The sequence below is a fragment of the Pseudophryne corroboree genome, chromosome 6 (assembly GCF_028390025.1).
Source record: "Pseudophryne corroboree isolate aPseCor3 chromosome 6, aPseCor3.hap2, whole genome shotgun sequence".
NCBI classification, from domain to species: domain Eukaryota; kingdom Metazoa; phylum Chordata; class Amphibia; order Anura; family Myobatrachidae; genus Pseudophryne; species Pseudophryne corroboree.
In genome coordinates, this window is record NC_086449.1 from 135,345,818 (window position 1) to 135,366,521 (window position 20,704).

The window sequence follows — 20,704 nt, forward strand, 5'->3', positions numbered from 1 at the left end:
GCTATTGCCTGAGGGTCCCTTGACCTGGCGCAATATCTATTTTTTTGTTCAGGCGGGACGCCATCATGTCCACCTTTGGTTTTTCACAACGGTTTACAATCATGTGGAAGACTTCCCGATGAAGTCCCCACTCTCCCGGGTGGAGGTCATGCCTGCTGAGGAAGTCTGCTTCCCAGTTTTCCACTCCCGGAATGAACACTGCTGAGAGTGTTATCACATGATTTTTCGCCCAGCGAAGAATCCTTGCAGTTTCTGCCATTTCCCTCCTGCTTCTTGTGCCGCCCTGTCTGTTTACGTGGGCGACTGCCGTGATGTTGTCCCACTGGATCAATACCGGCTGACCTTGAAGCAGAGGTCTTGCTAAGCTTAGAGCATTGTAAATTGCCCTTAGCTCCAGTATATTTATGTGGAGAGAAGTCTCCAGACTCTATCACACTCTCTGGAAATTTTTTCCTTGTGTGACTGCTCCCCAGCCACTCAGGCTGGCATCCGTGGTCACCAGGACCCAGTCCTGAATGCCGAATCTGCGGCCCTTTCATAGATGAGCACTCTGCAGCCACCGCAGAAGAAACACCCTTGTCCTTGGAGACAGGGTTATCCGCTGATGCATCTGAAGATGCGATCCGGACCATTTTTCCAGCAGATCCCACGTAAAGGTTCTTGCGTGAAATCTACCGAATGGGATCGCTTTGTAAGAAACCACCATTTTTCACAGGATCCTTGTGCAATGATGCACTGATACTTTTCCTGGTTTTAGGAGGTTCCTGACTAGCTCGGATAACTCCCTGGCTTTCTTCTCCGGGAGAAAACATCCTTTTCTGGACTGTGTCCAGAATCATCCCTAGGAACAGTAGACGTGTCGTCGGAAAAAACTGCGATTTTGGAATATTTAGAATCCACTCGTGCTGTCGTAGAACTACTTAAGATAGTGCTACTCCGACCTCCAACTGTTCTCTGGACCTTGCCCTTATCAGGAAAGCGTCCATATTTCTTTTAAGAAGAATCATCATTTCGGCCATTACCTTGGTAAAGACCCGGGGTGCCGTGGACAATCCAAACGGCAGCGTCTGAACTGATAGTGACAGTTCTGTACCACGAACCTGAGGTACCCTTGGTGAGAAGGGCAAATTTGGACATGTAGGTAAGCGTCCCTGATATCCAGTGACACCATATCGTCCCCTTCTTCCTGGTTCGCTATCACTGCTCTGAGTGACTCCATCTTGATTTGAACGCTTGTATGTAAGTGTTCAAATATTTCAGATCTCACCTAGCCGTCTGGCTTCATTACCACAATATAGTGTGGAATAATACCCCTTCCCTTGTTGTAGAAGGGGTACTTTGATTATCACCTGCTGGGAATACAGCCTGTGAATTGTTCCCAATACTGCCTCCCTGTCGGAGGGAGACGTTGGTAAAGCAGACTTCAGGAACTTGTGAGGGGGAGACGTCTCGAATTTCCAATGTACACCTGGGATACTACGTGTAGGATCCAGGAGTCCACTTGTGAGTGAGCCCACTGCGTGCTGAAACTCTTGAGATGACCCCCTACCGCACCTGAGTCCGCTTGTACGGCCCCAGCGTCATGCTGCGGACTTGGCAGAAGCTGTGGAGGGCTTCTGTTCCTGGGAATGGGCTGCCTGCTGCAGTCTTCTTCCCTTTCCTCTACCCCTGGGCAGATATGACTGGCCCTTTTGCCCGCCTGCCCTTATGGGGACGAAAGGACTGAGACTGAAAAGACTGTGTCCTTTTCTGCTGAGATGTGACTTGGGGTAACAAAAGGTGGATTTTTCAGCTGTTGCCATGGCCACCAGGTCCGATGGACCGCCCCTTTATACGGCACTACTTCCATGTGCCGTCTGGAATCTGCATCACCTGACCACTGTCGTCTGGCAGATATGGACATCACATTTACTCTTGATGCCAGAATGCAAATATCCCTCTGCGCATCTCGCATATATAGAAATGCATCCTTAAAATGCTCTATAGTCAATAAAATCTTGTCCCTGTCAAGGGTATCAATATTTTCAGTCAGGAAATCCGACCAAGCCCCCTCAGCGCTGCACATCCAGGCTGAGGCGATTGCTGGTCGTAGTATAACACCAGTATATGTGTATATACTTTTAGGATATTTTTCAGCTTCCTATCAGCTGGCTCCTTGAGGGCTGCCGTATCTGGAGACGGTAACGCCACTTGTTTTTATAAGCGTGTGAGCGCCTTATTCACCCTAAGGTGTGTTTCCCAACTCGCCCTAACTTCTGGCGGGAAAGGGTATAACGCCAATAATTTTCTATCGGAGGAAACCCACGTATCATCACACACTTCATTTAATTTATCTGATTCAGGAAAAACTACAAGTAGTTTATTCACACCCTACATAATACCCTTATTTGTGGTACTTGTAGTATCAGAAATATGTAACACCTCCTTCATTGCCCTTAACATGAAACGTGTGGCCCTAAAGGAAAATACGTTTGTTTCTTCACCGTCGACACTGGAGTCAGTGTCCGTGTCTGTGTCGACCGACTGAGGTAAATGGGCGTTTTTACAAGCCCCTGACGGTGTCTGAGACGCCTGGACAGGTACTAATTTGTTTGCCGGCCGTCTCATGTCGTCAACCGACCTTGCAGCGTGTTGACATTATCACGTAATTCCTAAATAAGCCATCCATTCCAGTGTCGACTCCCTAGAGAGTGACATCACCAATACAGGCAATTTGCTCCGCCTCCTCACCAACATCGTCCTCCTACATGTCGACACACACGTACCGACACACAGCACACACACAGGGAATGCTCTGACAGAGGACAGGACCCCACTAGCCCTTTGGGGAGACAGAGGGAGAGTTTGCCAGCACACACCAAAAACGCTATAATTATACAGGGACAACCCCTTATACAAGTGTTTTCCCTTATAGCATTTTTATATATGTAATCATATCGCCAAATAAGTGCCCCCCCTCTCTGTTTTAACCCTGTTTCTGTAGTGCAGTGCAGGGGAGAGCCTGGGAGCCTTCCTCACAGCAGAGCTGAGCAGGAAAATGGCGCCGTGTGCCGAGGAGAATAGACCCCGCCCCCTTTTCGGCGGGCTCTTCTCCCGGAGTTTGTGAGATCTGGCAGGGGTTAAATACATCCATATAGCCTCAAGGGCTATACGTGATGTATTTTAGCCATAAAAAGGTATTATACATTGCTGCCCAGGGCGCCCCCCCCAGCGCCCTGCACCCTCAGTGACAGTTGGTGACTGTTGGTGAAGTGTGCTGACAACAATGGCGCACAGCTGCAGTGCTGTGCGCTACCTTATGAAGACTGAAAGTCTTCTGCCGCCTGTTTCTGTACCTCTGGACCTCTTCAACTTCGGCATCTGTAAGGGGGGTCGGCGGCACGGCTCCGGGACGAACCCCAGGGTGAGACCTGTGTTCCGACTCCCTCTGGAGCTAATGGTGTCCAGTAGCCTAAGAAGCAAATCCATCCTGCACGCAGGTGAGTTTTCTTCTCTCCCCTAAGTCCCTCGTAGCAGTGAGCCTGTTGCCAGCAGGACTCACTGAAAATAAAAAACCTAACTTAAACTTTTATTCTAAGCAGCTCAGGAGAGCCACCTAGATTGCACCCTTCTCGTCGGGCACAAAAATCTAACTGAGGCTTGGAGGAGGGTCATAGGGGGAGGAGCCAGTGTACACCACCTGATCCTAAAGCTTTTATTATTGTGCCCTGTCTCCTGCGGAGCCGCTATATCCCCATGGTCCTGACGGAGTCCCCAGCATCCACTAGGACGTCAGAGAAATAAAAATAAAAAAGACACAAATCACTGTTCATTACAAGACAGGGGGTGCATTACCCTAGTTACACAGACACTGGCCCCGCATTATTCCTACTATGGGTAGTCTTCTCATTTAATGCTATAATGCAAGACACCGCCAGCAATCTCATGAACATTTGTAGAAAATTAAAAGATTGCCTAAAAGTTTAACGGAAATCAAAACTTCTTTGCTCAGCTGTGATCAGCACAGGGTACTATATATTATCAAATCTAAAAGTTAAGTAAGGGAGAATTAAGATCAAGTATACACACCCCGGCAGCGGGGTGAGTGCAAATGAGCCCCTTGCGGGCGCGCTACACTATTTATTCTCCCTCCAGGGGGGTCATGGACCCCCAAAAGGGAGAATAGTTGTCAGTATGCCGGGTGTCGGGATTCCGGCGCCAGTATACTTAGCGCTGGAATCCCAACAGCCGGCATACCGAATACCACCCCCCGGTGAGATACTGACTCTCAGATTATGACTATGCTATTTCCCTTGAACTCCCCCAGAGCCCAGAAGCACCGCTTTTGATTATACTTTGTACTAGATTGTACACAATATAGTCAAGATTGACTTGCCTGCACAATCTATCTTTCCTTGCGATACCGACCCCATCGGAGTGCGCATCAGTATAGCAAGCTGCCTAAGAGTGCGATTTGCACTAACTTTCCTTTCCGATTTTGACTATATAGTTAAAATCGCAAGGATGAATCTCGCCGTGTGTATACACCATTACATAATTTTTTTTAAAAAGGAGGGGGGAATTGTGCACAGATGTCAATCAAAGACCCTTTAATGCCTTACATGTAAAGCTGGGTGCACCCTGGACGACATATGAAACGAATCTGCCTACAACGACACATTGTTATGAAAATTTGTTTTATTGTCCAGTGTGTACGCACCGTCACTAGTCATGCGCACTGCCACAGGTCACTAGCGAGGACCTCTGTACATGCAGCTCAGTTTAGAAAACATCACTAACCGCTAGAAGCAAAGTGTCCAGGGTGTACACTACCAACAACAATGCTAAATTAGGCTGAACCACCACAATTTGGTAGTATCAAACAACTCGCATATATCGTTTGGTCGTTTGTAAACTTGCTCAGTGTGTACACATGATATCGTTTGTCCGGAAGTTCCAGGGAAATAGTGAGCGATATCGCATTGTTTGCATGTTGTCTAGTGGCTTCCAAAATTAGACAACCTACACAACAATATATACAGAAAGTAAAACCGAAGGTGCTAAATTGTCTCCGCCAATCTCTTTAAGACCATATCCAATACATATAGTTATAATAAATCATTTTACAAATGTTAAACTACAAAGACAGTATATTCATGGTGGGAGGGTATCAATACCCGCAATTTTGGGACTACAGACGTCTATAAGTTATACTCCTTAGGCAGCTTTGTTACTACAGCCATATGGGTGGTTTCTTATGAATCAATTTGCATGAGGCCGTTTATAGCAATAATTAAAAAAAAGACTACTAATCTCAGCGCCGCCTGGCTACACAACATTAAAATTTAAATCCTCATGATCGAGTGTGATTCCATCTGCCAGAGCAACATGGACTGCCCTCTTATTTGTACAGAGGAAAGGTAGCTGTTTAGAGAGCACTCCTCTAGAAAACACTGGACTCTATGTACTAAGCGTTGGAGAGAGATAAAGCCAATAAGCTCCTAACTGAAGTGATAATGACCAATCAGCTTCCTAACCGCAATGTTTGAAAAAGGATAGTTAGGAAACTGATTGGTTGGTCATTTATCTCTCTCTCTGTCTCCACTTTATCACTTGTTAAGGCTTATACATTTTGGCCACATGTTTGAAAAATTAGGAGCTGACTGGTTGGTACTAACCTTCAGGATATTATATCTTGATTATTTATAATATACTTATATGTATTATTTTTTATCTTATACTGGGCATACACTGTCAAATGAACTGTGTCAGGCCAACAGGCCCAGCAAATATCGTGGCCATATCTATATCAGTGTATGGCTCCACAACAGCTGCTTTCCTCAGGAGCAGGGGAAACGTCGTTCAGACGGCTGCAGCAGCACATACACTGCCAGATGCGGCTAACCAAAGACTGGAATCCAGCACGTCCAAAAACCAATGAACTGGTGGAAATCACTTGGCGTGCATGTATATATATTAATGAGTCTGTAGGTGGTGCTGCTGCCTGCACGTGGACGTAAACCGGATCCCGTATTGGGTGTGGTATGTGAGATAGACCAGACTTAGGTCGACTGTGTCTAGGTCGACCACTATTACTCGACAGTAAGTAGGTCAACATGTTTTCTAGGTCAACAGGGATTCTAGGTCGACATTGGTTTTTCAAATGTTTTGAACTTACACACTTTACGATCCACGTGGACTACAAGTGGGAATGGTAACCTGTGCCGAGCGCAGCAAAGCACCTTGCCTGAAGCATGGCGAGCGAAGCGACACGGTGCACTAATTGGGGTTCCCGGTTACTCCACGAAGAAAACACCAATTTTTTGTTTTAAAAAAAAACTCATGTCGACCTACTTACTGTCGACCCAAGTCTTGTCGACCTAGAGACCGTATCCCGTATCTAACAGCTAGAGGAATTGTTCATTTCATATTTCTACCAAGAGACAGATCGTACACAGACTGTTTATTGCTGCCAGTAAACCAAGGTTATCTTATTTTAAGGGCAAAATATACTAGTGAAAAGTATCAAAGGGACACTTTCAGAAAAAAGGCCATCTTATACTGGATACACACTTAAACAACAGATCTGGTGGCCGGTCAGTAAGCCACAGTATAAACTCTTACCAATTGGGCACTCCATATGGGTGTAGTATGGCTGACCGGCGGTCAGCATACCGAAGCCAGGATCCCAGCGGGGAGGGGCGAGTGCAGCAAGCCCCTTGCACGCTCACCACGCTGCGGGCTCGGTGGCGACCTGAGGTCGCCACGGGTTCTATTCCCACTCTATGGGTGTCGTGGACACCCATGAGTGGAAATGGTACCTGTTGGTCGGCATGCCGACCATCGGGATAGTGAGGGGTCGGGATGCTGGAGGTCATGTGACTGTGTCTTCCGACCGCCGGTCACATGAATACCACCCCTCCATATGTCTGGCCTGTCATTACAACTGGATTTGCATTTAAATTTTCCCACCTAATTGCGAGGTCTGTGTTGTTGGTTCCTGCGGCCAGCATAATGAAAGGGCCGGTTGTACACAAAGCCATACATACAGATATAGGGGGGAATCCAATTAGTTGTGATGTTTCAGATTATTTTATAGGTACCCTTTTCCCCCTCCCCCTTACATATAAGCCACGGCCATGCAATTACCCGCTGTCAATGACCGTGGGTAATTGGATACCGCCCATATTGGCATCAGCTGTACTGCAGGCCAACACAAAATGGGGTATTCAATTGTTTGAAAAGTCAGTTGGGTATCTGTTGTCTATCTGACAGGAGAAAAAAAAAAAAACAGACACCCAACCGACTTTTCAAACAATTGAATATCCCCCAATATGTCTGACCGATGTCATTCGCAGACATATTGAGTGTACACCCCACCAATATACTTGCGATACTGTATCATTCGTCGACTACACAGGATATTATAAAAAGTTGCTTAAACAGCACTCACTTTAAACACTTACTTCAATGGTACAGAAAGTAATCACTATGGGGTATATCCAATAAATGCCGGATCCTTTCAAACAGAAAGGATCCGACAGGTCAATATTCAATGAGCAGCCAAATCAGACTGTCGGATTTGGCCATTACCGACAACGGCCACAGCTGCTCATACCCAGTCCGTGCTGCTGTTTGCCGATGCTTGGCTCATCCGTCCACGCTGCTCAGCTCACATGGTCCCGCCCCCTCCTACCGTCCCCGCCTCATCTCCCCAGTTCCGACAATATCAATCTGACTTCAAAAAAAGTTGGATTGACATTGTCGGAACCGGGGCCCAAAACATGTTGGATTTGGCCGCGGAACACGTGGATCCGCAGCTAATCCGACAATCCATGTGTTTTCCGACAAGCCGAGAATTCCGACTTGCCGGAAAAAAACACCCGGCATTGACTATGTCGGAACCCCTTCTGACCTAAACCTGTCTGAAACTGCAGTCTTTCCGACAAGACGGCAGCTTCTGACATTTATTGAATACACCCCTAAGGGTGACCAATTGTTGGCCCTTATTTTTACAGCACAGTAAAAACAGGCTTTTTAGTCCGAAAGTATTATTGGGCTATCCCATTTTAGGATTTTTTACTGTGCAGTAAAGGACCAGCGTTCGGGTGATAACACATGGGATCCAGAATAAGTTCCTGGGTCCACGTGTTATCGCTGGAAAGAGTCTGAGGGCTGCTTATCAGGGATTATGATTCACATACACATCTACATCACACACCCTGTCGAATGACACCTGAACAATCAAAATCGGTATTGTCATTGCGGAATAGTTGCTCTCAAAATAAAATAAATTGCTTAGCCAATTAAATATACATAAAACAAGTGGCTAATTAATCATGTTGCCATTCTGTTTATTGTGCATTCACCAGCAGGTGGCAGCAGCACTACAATAAATTAAGTTTCTGACGCTATTATGCTAAAATACTATAGGCTGCATACACACATACACTGTGTGGACAAAACTTACTGGACTCGGACATCAAATAGAACAACCAAAGTTTACAGACGTAAGTACTATGTAGGCCCACCACATGCAGCGATTACTGCAGACACTTTTCTTGGCAAACTGTCCACAAGTTCCTGGACAACAGCATGTGGTTTTGCCATTCCGCCTTAAGTACAGTGACCAACTGCCACACTGAAGAAGGTTGAGTCAGTCTAAAAAGACACCCTGGGCTCTAACTCGTCCCAAATGTTCTCAGTGGGGTTAAACTCTGGACTCTGAGCTGGCCAATCAAATTTTCTGTATACCAGTCCAGTGTCACCCTGGAAACGGACATTGCGCAGCCTATGATGATCCCCTTTTCAAACTCTGGAAGCTCCTTCCAGCAAGGCACTTCATTAGCAAATTATCTAATCAGTGCTCCCCTACCCGTTTTATACCTTTGCGAACACACAATTTCGGTTTTCTACATAGTGTATGTATATCCTTCAGCCTGATGACAGTGCACTAATAAAAGCACTGAAACTTTGCTGTTTAAATTGCCGTTTGATGTGAATATTATATTTTTTGATTCTTGTAATAAAGTCCTGGTGACTTCCTGGATACCCTAAGCATGGGGATATACATACTGTTTCTGCAGTGCCACTCTGAGAAATAAAAAGCAGACAAGACCAACATTTCAAAGCTCTTTATTGCCTCCTCATCAGGATGACCTGACGAGGCAATAAAGAGCTTCGAAAACCTTGATACATTAAAGCATTGGCCTTGCCTGCTTTTTATTTCTCTGAGTGCCGCCGCAGAAACCGTATTTATACATAGTGTGTGTGTGTGTGTGTGTGTGTGTGTGTGTGTATGTATATATATATATATATATATATATATATATATATATATATATATATATACACACACACACACACACACACACACACACATACATACACAATAAATGTGAAACAAAATAAAACAATTGGATTATGTCAATACAGTTGCACATATATACTTCTCACATACTACAATTTATGAAAATGTTGAATTGACTGACCGTTCAACTAAAGTCCACACACACTTTAATTAGGTATAGATGGTTTTATTTTGTTACCAGGCTGGTACTCTGATGCATGGGGTACAGAACCTTAGGATAGAGCTTGCTTGTTTACTAATCACCTGGCTGGTTTGCCCTGCTGCTACAGAATACTCCTGAACGTTACAGCAAGTACTCCCTCTGGATACTAATACCCCAGTTAATTACCACTTGACTTTAGAATGCACATGACATTTCCCTGGAGGAATGGAAACCATTACAAGTCTACTTGTTGCATAAATACAAGTATTTGCAGCAGACAGCAAGCCTCACTGTACATAGCATAGCTGGTCCACACTCACACTTGAAGTAAAACTAATGATCTTTGGTCCCCTATGCGGCTTGTACATAATGTTTTCTATGAAATGCACCACATACAATAAGTCACCTCCTCTGTAGCAGTCAACTACATACGGCTTCTCAAATGCAATCATTAAGGCAAAAAGCAGAGGCCAAAATGGGTTACCCGGCACCTTGCCCACCCTACAGATCCACATTTTTGGTTAATTACTACATAAAAAGTGGGGCATATTAAATACAGCAGGGGGAAGGCAAATGTAATCAAAAGTCTTAAAGGGGAGATGTGTCAAACTTTATAAAGAGAACAGATGGAGAAATTGCCCAAGTAGCAACTAGATGCTAGTTATCTTACAGAGCAGGGGTTCTCAACACTAGTCCTCCAGTACTACCAGCAGGTCATGTTTTGCAGATGTCATGCACAGGAGAGTTAATCCATTTTGCTGGGCCCATAATTATCCCACCTGCTTCCACCTACAGAAATCCAGAAAATATGACCTGTTGGGGGTACTTGATGACCACCATGCTAGATAAATGACAGCTAGAATGTGGCTGGTTGCTACTGCGACATCTCCATTTGTTCTCTTTAGGAGCCCCATAGCATGGGACAACATTGCGGCACTATAAAAAGAACTATCCGGTCTTTTACAACATACAAATAAAACTGTATGATCTCTTATTAGGTTTCACATCCCTAAAACACAGAAAAAAAATTACAGAAGCATTATAATATTAATATATTCTCTAAAAATAACATTTGTCACTTGTGCGTAGACTTGGATTTATATATATTTTTAATTTGTTAAAATATCATAAAAAAATAAATATATATGACCACGTGTGGGCAGCGAATTCTATAAATCTCTCCATACAATATATATATATATAATAGCTATATGCTGTTACAGCAAAACTACACGCCAGCATTGCTGGTCACGAGTAAATAGGACATCACCCTCTCTCCGAGCTATTAATCACACAAAGATAAGGTGAAGACACCCTGGATTGTAGACGTGTTTGGGAGAGGCAGCTATGCGGCAACGGGTTTTGGAAAAAGGAATGATTAGAGCTTAATAGATTTAAAAAAAATTATTTTTTGCTGCAGATTAAAAATAAAATTTATGATTGTAAAAGCCAAGTTATAGGTCTTTGGCGCAACTCCAGCCTTAAAGAACTGCTCTGTTCAATGGTTTCAAAAATGTTCCCTGTATATAGTGGACAAATCCAAGCATAAAGACTTAGGACCATACTCCAGAACGTTGGTCAAGTTGATAGATACTAATCATTGTGTTTGGTAAGAAAGTACTTGAAGAATTCATACACAGACCAGGCAATGGCTGTGGAAGGCATCTGATATATGACCCGTGCCTGCATCCCCTTGAAATAGCCCGCCATGCCTCCCAGTTGGTAGACCGTCCTGATGGCATTGGCCATGCCTGAAAGGTGTCCGCTGATGTTTACAGAGCTGAGGGCCATGTTCTCTTGAGTGTTCAGTAGTGTTTTGCAGACGTCCAATGGCGTTGTGGCTGCTGCCGCCACAGCTCCCGCGATGGCCCCTGACACTATGTGGGAACCTGGATTGTACTGCCGCCTTGGGTTCAGCTGCTCCTGAGTGAACTCATAGGTCATGAAATGAATGGCCTGGAAAGGGATGTTCATCAGCAGCTGTGTGGTGTAACTGCGATAGAAAGCCCCCACTCCTTCTGTCCGACTTATAACCTGGATGCAGTGCAGCATGCTCTTGTAGGGCGAGTTATACATCTGCATTCGTTGCTTGACCACTGGTGAGGACAGATAGTCAGTGTTCAGATCAATGGAGGAAAGAGGACAGGGAGGAGAAAACGGAACAACTCCATAAAACAATGGACATGCTATACGTTCACTTTACAGATGTGAACAAAATACATAGATGCATAGCATTTAACTGCAGATAAGAACCAAATGGCCCATCTAGTCCACCCTTCAGGGTTAGTGTATTAGGGATAGGGACATACTTTAACTAGAGAAGGAACACTATAAATGCATTGTCATGGACGACTCTACAAGGCAAGGTTGGTTTGCACTTATGACTACTTTCCCCTGGTGCTCAATTAAAAAATTAAGTAAGATGGATAATTTTTTTCTCTCTCCATAACAAATGGACAAAGTTACTTCACAAAGCTATTTGATAGTGCTTAAAATAAGAATTTACTTACCGATAATTCTATTTCTCGTAGTCCGTAGTGGATGCTGGGGACTCCGTCAGGACCACGGGGAATAGCGGCTCCGCAGGAGACAGGGCACAAAAAGTAAGCTTTTAGGATCACATGGTGTGTACTGGCTCCTCCCCCTATGACCCTCCTCCAAGCCTCAGTTAGGTACTGTGCCCGGACGAGCGTACACAATAAGGAAGGATCTTGAATCCCGGGTAAGACTCATACCAGCCACACCAATCACACCGTATAACTTGTGATCTGAACCCAGTTAACAGTATGACAAACGTAGGAGCCTCTGAACAGACGGCTCACAACAAATAACAACCCGATTTTTTTGTAACAATAACTATGTACAAGTATTGCAGACAATCCGCACTTGGGATGGGCGCCCAGCATCCACTACGGACTCCGAGAAATAGAATTATCGGTAAGTAAATTCTTATTTTCTCTAACGTCCCAAGTGGATGCTGGGGACTCCGTCAGGACCATGGGGATTATACCAAAGCTCCCAAACGGGCGGGAGAGTGCGGATGACTCTGCAGCACCGAATGAGAGAACTCAAGGTCCTCCTCAGCCAGGGTATCAAATTTGTAGAATTTTGCAAACGTGTTTGCCCCTGACCAAGTAGCAGCTCGGCAGAGTTGTAATGCCGAGACTCCCCGGGCAGCCGCCCAGGATGAGCCCACTTTCCTTGTGGAATGGGCCTTGACAGATTTAGGTTGTGGCAAGCCTGCCACAGAATGTGCAAGTTGAATTGTGCTACAACTCCAACGAGCAATCGTCTGCTTAGAAGCAGGAGCACCCATCTTGTTGGGTGCATACAATATAAGCAGTGAGTCAGACTTTCTGACTCCAGCCGTTCTTGAAATATATATTTTCAATGCCCGGACCACGTCCAACAACTTGGAATCCTCCAACTCGTTAGTAGCCGCAGGCACCACAATAGGCTGGTTCAGGTGAAACGCTGACACCACCTTAGGCAGAAAATGAGGACGCTTCCGCAGTTCTGCCCTGTCCGTATGGAAAATCAGATATGGGCTCTTATATGATAAAGCCGCCAATTCTGATACTCTCCTGGCTGAAGCCAGGGCCAGTAGCATGGTTACTTTCCATGTAAGATACTTCATCTCCACCGATTTGAGCGGCTCAAACCAATGGGATTTTAGAAAATCCAAGACTACATTAAGATCCCACGGTGCCACTGGGGGCACAACCGGGGGTTGTATATGTAGTACTCCTTTTACAAAAGTCTGGACTTCAGGAACTGAAGCCAATTCTTTCTGGAAGAAAATCGACAGGGCCGAAATTTGAACCTTAATGGACCCCAATTTGAGGCCCATAGACAATCCTGTTTGCAGGAAATGTAGGAATCGACCCAGTTGAAATTCCTCCGTGGGGGCCTTCCTGGCCTCACACCACGCAACATATTTCCTCCAAATGCGGTGATAATGTTGTGCAGTCACCTCCTTCCTGGCCTTTACCAGTGTAGGAATGACCTCTTCCGGAATGCCTTTTTCCTTTAGAATTCGGCGTTCAACCGCCATGCCGTCAAACGCAGCCGCGGTAAGTCTTGGAATAGACACGGTCCCTGCTGAAGCAGGTCCCGTCTTAGAGGTAGAGGCCACGGATCCTCCGTGAGCATCTCTTGAAGTTCCGGGTACCAAGTTCTTCTTGGCCAATCCGGAGCCACTAGTATCGTTCTTACTCCCTTTTGCCGTATAATTCTCAGTACTTTTGGTATGAGAGGCAGAGGAGGGAACACATACACTGACTGGAACACCCACGGTGTTACCAGAGCGTCCACAGCTATTGCCTGAGGATCTCTTGACCTGGCGCACTACCTGTCCAGTTTTTTGTTGAGGCGGGACGCCATCATATCCACCATTGGTTTTTCCCAACGGTTCACAATCATGTGGAAGACTTCTGGATGAAGTCCCCACTCTCCCGGGTGTAGATCGTGTCTGCTGAGGAAGTCTGCTTCCCAGTTGTCCACTCCCGGAATGAATACTGCTGACAGTGCTATCACATGATCTTCCGCCCAGCGAAGAATCCTTGCAGCTTCTGCCATTGCTGTCCTGCTTCTTGTGCCGCCCTGTCTGTTTACGTGGGCGACTGCCGTGATGTTGTCCGACTGGATCAACACCGGCTGACCCTGAAGCAGGGGTTTTGCCAGACTTAGAGCATTGTAAATCGCTCTTAGCTCCAGTATATTTATGTGAAGAGACATCTCCAGGCTTGACCATACTCCCTGGAAGTTTCTTCCTTGTGTGACCGCTCCCCATCCTCTCAGACTGGCATCCGTGGTCACCAGGACCCAGTCCTGTATGCCGAATCTGCGGCCCTCTAACAGATGAGAACTCTGCAACCACCACAGAAGAGACACCCTTGTCCGTGGCGATAAGGTTATCCGCTGATGCATCTGCAGATGCGATCCGGACCATTTGTCCAGCAGATCCCACTGAAAAGTTCGTGCGTGGAATCTGCCGAATGGAATCGCTTCGTAAGAAGCCACCATCTTTCCCAGGACTCTTGTGCATTGATGCACAGACACTGTCCCTGGTTTTAGGAGGTTCCTGACAAGTTCGGATAACTCCCTGGCTTTCTCCTCCGGAAGAAACACCTTTTTCTGAACCGTGTCCAGAATCATTCCCAGGAACAGCAGACGTGTCGTCGGGGTCAACTGAGATTTTGGAAAATTCAGAATCCACCCGTGTTGTTGCAGCACTAGTTGGGTTAGTGCTACTCCGTCTTCCAGCTGTTCTCTGGATCTTGCCCTTATCAGGAGATCGTCCAAGTAAGGGATAATTAATACGCCTCTTCTTCGTAGAAGGATCATCATTTCGGCCATTACCTTGGTAAAGACCCGAGGTGCCGTGGACAATCCAAACGGCAGCGTCTGAAACTGATAATGACAGTTTTGCACCACGAACCTGAGGTACCCTTGATGTGAAGGGCAAATTGGGACATGCAGGTAAGCGTCCTTTATGTCCAGGGACACCATAAAGTCCCCTTCTTCCAGATTCGCTATCACTGCTCTGAGTGACTCCATCTTGAACTTGAATTTTTGTATGTACAGGTTCAAAGATTTGAGATTTAGAATAGGTCTTACCGAGCCGTCCGGCTTCGGTACCACAAATAGCGTGGAGTAATACCCCTTTCCCTGTTGTAGGAGGGGTACCTTGACTATCACCTGCTGAGCAAACAGCTTGTGAATGGCTTCCAATACCGTCGCCCTGTCCGAGGGAGACGTTGGCAAAGCAGACTTTAGGAACCGGCGAGGGGGAGACTTCTCGAATTCCAACCTGTAACCCTGAGATACTACCTGTAGAATCCAGGGGTCCACCTGTGAGCAAGCCCACTGTGCGCTGAAATTCTTGAGTCGACCCCCCACCGTTCCTGAGTCCGCTTGTAAGGCCCCAGCGTCATGCTGAGGGCTTTGCAGAACCCTGGGAGGGCTTCTGTTCCTGGGCAGGGGCTGCTTGCTGCCCTCTTACCCCTTCCTCTGCCCCGAGGCAGATATGACTGTCCTTTTGTCCGCTTGTTCTTATAGGAACGAAAGGACTGCGGCTGAAAAGACGGTGTCTTTTTCTGTTGGGAGGGGGTCTGAGGTAAAAAAGTGGATTTTCCGGCAGTTGCCGTGGCCACCAGATCCGATAGACCGACGCCAAATAATTCCTCCCCTTTATACGGCAATACTTCCATATGTCGTTTGGAATCCGCATCACCTGACCACTGTCGCGTCCATAAACTCCTTCTGGCAGATATGGACATCGCATTTACTCTCGATGCCAGAGTGCAAATATCTCTCTGCGCATCTCGCATATAAAAGGAAAGCATCCTTTAATTGCTCTATAGTCAATAAAATACTGTCCCTATCCAGGGTATCAATATTTTCAGTCAGGGAATCCAACCAGACGACCCCAGCACTGCACATCCAGGCTGAGGCGATGGCTGGTCGCAGTATAACACCAGTATGAGTGTATATACTTTTCAGGGTAGTTTCCAGCCTCCTATCAGCTGGATCCTTGAGGGCGGCCGTATCAGGAGACGGTAACGCCACTTGTTTCGATAAGCGTGTGAGCGCCTTATCCACCCTAGGGGGTGTTTCCCAGCGTGCCCTAACCTCTGGCGGGAAAGGGTATAATGCTAATAACTTTTTTGAAATTAGCATTTTTCTATCTGGGTTAACCCACGCTTCATCAAATACATCATTTAATTCCTCTGATTCAGGAAAAACTACAGGTAGTTTTTTCACCCCCCACATAATACCCCTTTTTGTGGTACTTGTAGTATCAGAGATATGCAAAGCCTCCTTCATTGCCGTGATCATATAACGTGTGGCCCTACTTGAAAATACGTTTGTTTCATCACCGTCGACACTAGATTCAGTGTCTGTGTCTGTGTCGACCGACTGAGGTAAAGGGCGCTTTACAGCCCCTGACGGTGTCTGAGACGCCTGGGCAGGTACTAACTGGTTTGCCGGCCGTCTCATGTCGTCAACTGATTTTTGTAATGTGCTGACATTATCACGTAATTCCATAAACAAAGCCATCCATTCCGGTGTCGACTCCCTGGGGGGTGACATCACCATTATCGGCAATTGCTCTGCCTCCACGCCAACATCGTCCTCATACATGTCGACACACACGTACCGACACACAGCAGACACACAGGGAATGCTCTTATCGAAGACAGGACCCCACTAGCCCTTTGGGGAGACAGAGGGAGAGTTTGCCAGCACACACCCAAGCGCTATAATATATATGGGAACAACCCTATATAAGTGTTGTTCCTTATAGCCGCTTAAATATATAAAAATATCGCCAAAATATGCCCCCCCTCTCTGTTTTACCCTGTTTCTGTAGTGCAGTGCAGGGGAGAGTCCTGGGAGCCTTCCTCACAGCGGAGCTGAGCAGGAAAATGGCGCTGTGTGCTGAGAATAAGCCCCGCCCCCTATTCCGGCGGGCTTTTCTCCCGGAGTTTTAGACATTTGGCATGGGTTAAATACATACATATAGCCTTAATGGCTATATGTGATGTATTCTTTTGCCATAAAAGGTATTATATATTGCTGCCCAGGGCGCCCCCAGCAGCGCCCTGCACCCTCCGTGACCGTCTGGTGTGAAGTGTGTGACAACAATGGCGCACAGCTGCAGTGCTGTGCGCTACCTTCATGAAGACTGAAGAGCCTTCTGCCGCCTGTTTCCGGACCTTCAATCTTCAGCATCTGTAAGGGGGGTCGGCGGCGCGGCTCCGGGACGAACCCCAGGGTGAGACCTGTGTTCCGACTCCCTCTGGAGCTAATGGTGTCCAGTAGCCTAAGAATCCAATCCATCCTGCACGCAGGTGAGTTGAAATTCTCTCCCCTAAGTCCCTCGATGCAGTGAGCCTGTTGCCAGCAGGACTCACTGAAAATAAAAAACCTAAAAAACTTTTTCTAAGCAGCTCTTTAGGAGAGCCACCTAGATTGCACCCTGCTCGGACGGGCACAAAAACCTAACTGAGGCTTGGAGGAGGGTCATAGGGGGAGGAGCCAGTACACACCATGTGATCCTAAAAGCTTACTTTTTGTGCCCTGTCTCCTGCGGAGCCGCTATTCCCCATGGTCCTGACGGAGTCCCCAGCATCCACTTAGGACGTTAGAGAAAAAGGGGGATCTTGATAAAGTTAATCATTAAAAAGTATAGAATGCCAGTTATACTGGCCATGTACCCACCAATCAGCAGTCTGAATACTGCATTATTACCTAGGAGACTGCAAACCAATCACTCTTAATTGCTGCATATTACCAGAATTATGCCCTCCTAAAATCATAACCAGATTGCACTAAAAGAATGTCCAGTATCTTTATTTAGCTTAGTGATAGAGGCTTTATAAACACAGGTATGAGGTCTGACATCCAGATTTAGGAGAATAGTTTTCCTATAATTTCTAGTACAGAAGCTAAAATATAATAAAAACGACATGTCCGTCTCTAGGATTACCCCTGGCATTCTCCGCATCACAAAATGGTTAAGTAATGCTCCTCAAGTAAGGGGAGAATGTTCTAATATATTTAATACCCATATTAAATTCTATAGTGACATTTTGTAATTAAAAGTTATAAAAACAAAAGGGGCAGATGTATTAACCTGGAGAAGGCATAAGGAAGTGATAAACCAGTGCTAAGTGCAAGGTGATAAACGCACCAGCCAATCTGCTCCTAACTGTCAATTCGCATATTGGAGCTGATTAATACATCTGCCCCTATATTCATTAAATTGTAACCAAATCAGGGTAAACTCTTGAAAAATCTTAAGTACCTTCTGCCGGGTTCATAACAGCGTCATGCAGCACAGTTGCCAGACTTCCCGCAACCCCTAAAGACAAATAAAAGTTAGCCACAGGCAAATAACCTAGATGGGAACTGCTGAACATTAGGAGCACAAGGAAACGTACTACTGAGGCAAAGTATGTAATGGTACCAAACAGTACAGTGCACAAGGAATACAGACATGGCACATCAACGTCTTATATAGCGGTGCAGCACAATTCCGGGCAGATTTAATTAAGAACTAGCTCCCACTGGCACCTCACGGGATGCAGTAGGTAAGAAATTCTGCATCCCATAGACACACAGCAAAAATAAGTAATGCTTTATTAATCGTAATACCCAGGAGCATATGCAGCCAAACATTGGAGGAGATTGTGGCCCACTCAACCTGCCCCTCATATCACAACTGTCAAATAGAAAAGCTAGCACTATTTCTATTTATACACAAAGGGGGGTAATTCCAAGTTGATCGCAGCAGGAAATTTTTAGCAGTTGGGCAAAACCATGTGCACTGCAGGGGAGGCAGATATAACATGTGCAGAGAGAGATAGATTTGGGTGTGGTGAGTTCAATCTGCAATCTAAATTGCAGTGTAAAAATAAAGCAGCCAGTATTTACCCTGCACAGAAACAAAATAACCCACCCAAATCTAACTCTCTGCAAATGTTATATCTGCCCCCCCTGCAGTGCACATGGTTTTGCCCAACTGCTAAAAAATTTCCTGCTGCGATCAACTTGGAATTACCCCCAAAATACAGATCATTTAATATAAAACACTATTGAATAACAAAACAAAAAAACCACACACAACAAAACTTTTACTCGTTTTCTGTGAAACACTGCATGAGCCAGAAGAGGTGCAACACTCAGTTATCATGTTAGCTCATGCTTTTATAATATGGTGTGTACACACGGTGAGATCCCTACTATGCCCGATTTTCACTTTGCGATTTCCCTTGAACTCCCCGGAGCCCAGCACCACCGATTTTGACTAACTTTTCTTGAGTTATGGACTATGTGTGCTTACGATTTTGGCTTATGTGAGATTTAATGGACATGTGAGATGAACTAGATAGTACACCGATCTAGCAAGGACTGACTTGCCTGCACAGTCTATCTTTTCTTGCAATACCGACCTGGCGGGACCGCGCATCGGGATCGCAAGTGGCATAACACCTTGCGATCTGCACTAACTTTTCTTACGATTTTGACTATATAGTCAAAAGCGTTAGAAAAAATCTCAACGTGTGTACACACCATTAGAGTTTTTTTTCCTTCTTTTTATCTACCCAATTTCTCATAGTAACTTCAATGTTTGGTCTTATTATAATGAACTGGATTTTGGGGTTCTATTAAAAACTTCAAATTATTGTGTGGTTGGTATGGGTATCCGTTCAGATGGTCGACAGTCATTAGGTCGACCACTATTGGTCGACATTGACATGGTCGACATGAGTTTAACTTTTTTTCCTTTTGGGAAACTTTTCTATACTTAACGATCCACGTGGACTACGACTGGAACGGTAATCTGTGCCGAGCGAAGCGGTAGCGGAGCGACGGCACCATGTCCGAAGCATGGCGAGCGAACGCGGTGCACTAATTGGGGTTCCTGGTCACTTTACGCAAAAAACGACACCAAAAAAAAAGTTAAGAAACTCATGTCGACCTTTTCACGTGTCGACCTTTCATGCGCCGACTATTTTCATGTGTCGACCATGTCAATGTCGACCAATAGTGGTCGACCTAATGACTGTCGACCATAACATGGTCGACCATTCATACCGGAACCGTTAGTATGCTGTTTTGTGCAGATTTAAGAAGATTCTGTTATAATGGGGTAGATGTATTAAGCCTGGAGAAGCGATATGGCAGTGATAAGTGGAAGGTGGTAACGCACCAGCCAATCATTACGGGTTTGAAAAATAACAGTAGCTGATTGGCTGGTGCATTATCACTATGCATTTATCACTGCTTTATCATTTCTCCAGGCTTTGTACATCTGCCCGTTTGTTCATTAGAACTTCTTTTGGACCATGCAGTGATTTCCTATTAAAAAAATAAATAAATAAATAAAATATTGCACTTTTGATATATTATTATTATTACTATTATTTTATTGGAATGTGCATTCATCAGTGTTGGCGAGACTGGCATAGCTACGTCTACAGTTCGTTTAGCAGCTGGCTTCATATATTTATAATGTGGTACATATATGTCACAACACACTGGGAAAAGCACTGGTATGACATGATACCTGTGCCTACATTAAAGGATACTGTGGTACTTCTGATTGGAGGAGCAGACGACATGCAGCGGAGCCAGTGCAGCACACAAGACTGTCACCACGGGAAGCCTGCCTATTTCTCATATAGCAAAACAATATTACACAG

The 20,704-nt window shown here is 45.6% G+C and overlaps 1 protein-coding gene across 1 annotated transcript in view; it reads right to left on the bottom strand.

The window, feature by feature from the left end:
• Window positions 1–9,494: 9,494 nt before the first annotated feature.
• LOC134936693 (mitoferrin-1-like) overlaps window positions 9,495–20,704 on the bottom strand; it is a 55,450-nt gene continuing 44,240 nt past the window's right edge. Inside the window, exons 3-4 of the mRNA XM_063931870.1 lie at window positions 18,304–18,360; window positions 9,495–11,587 (exon numbers count right to left, since the gene is read on the bottom strand). Of these exons, the coding sequence (XP_063787940.1) occupies window positions 11,085–11,587; window positions 18,304–18,360 (560 nt within the window). The 3' untranslated portion in view covers window positions 9,495–11,084. The remainder of the gene's footprint in view (window positions 11,588–18,303; window positions 18,361–20,704) is intronic.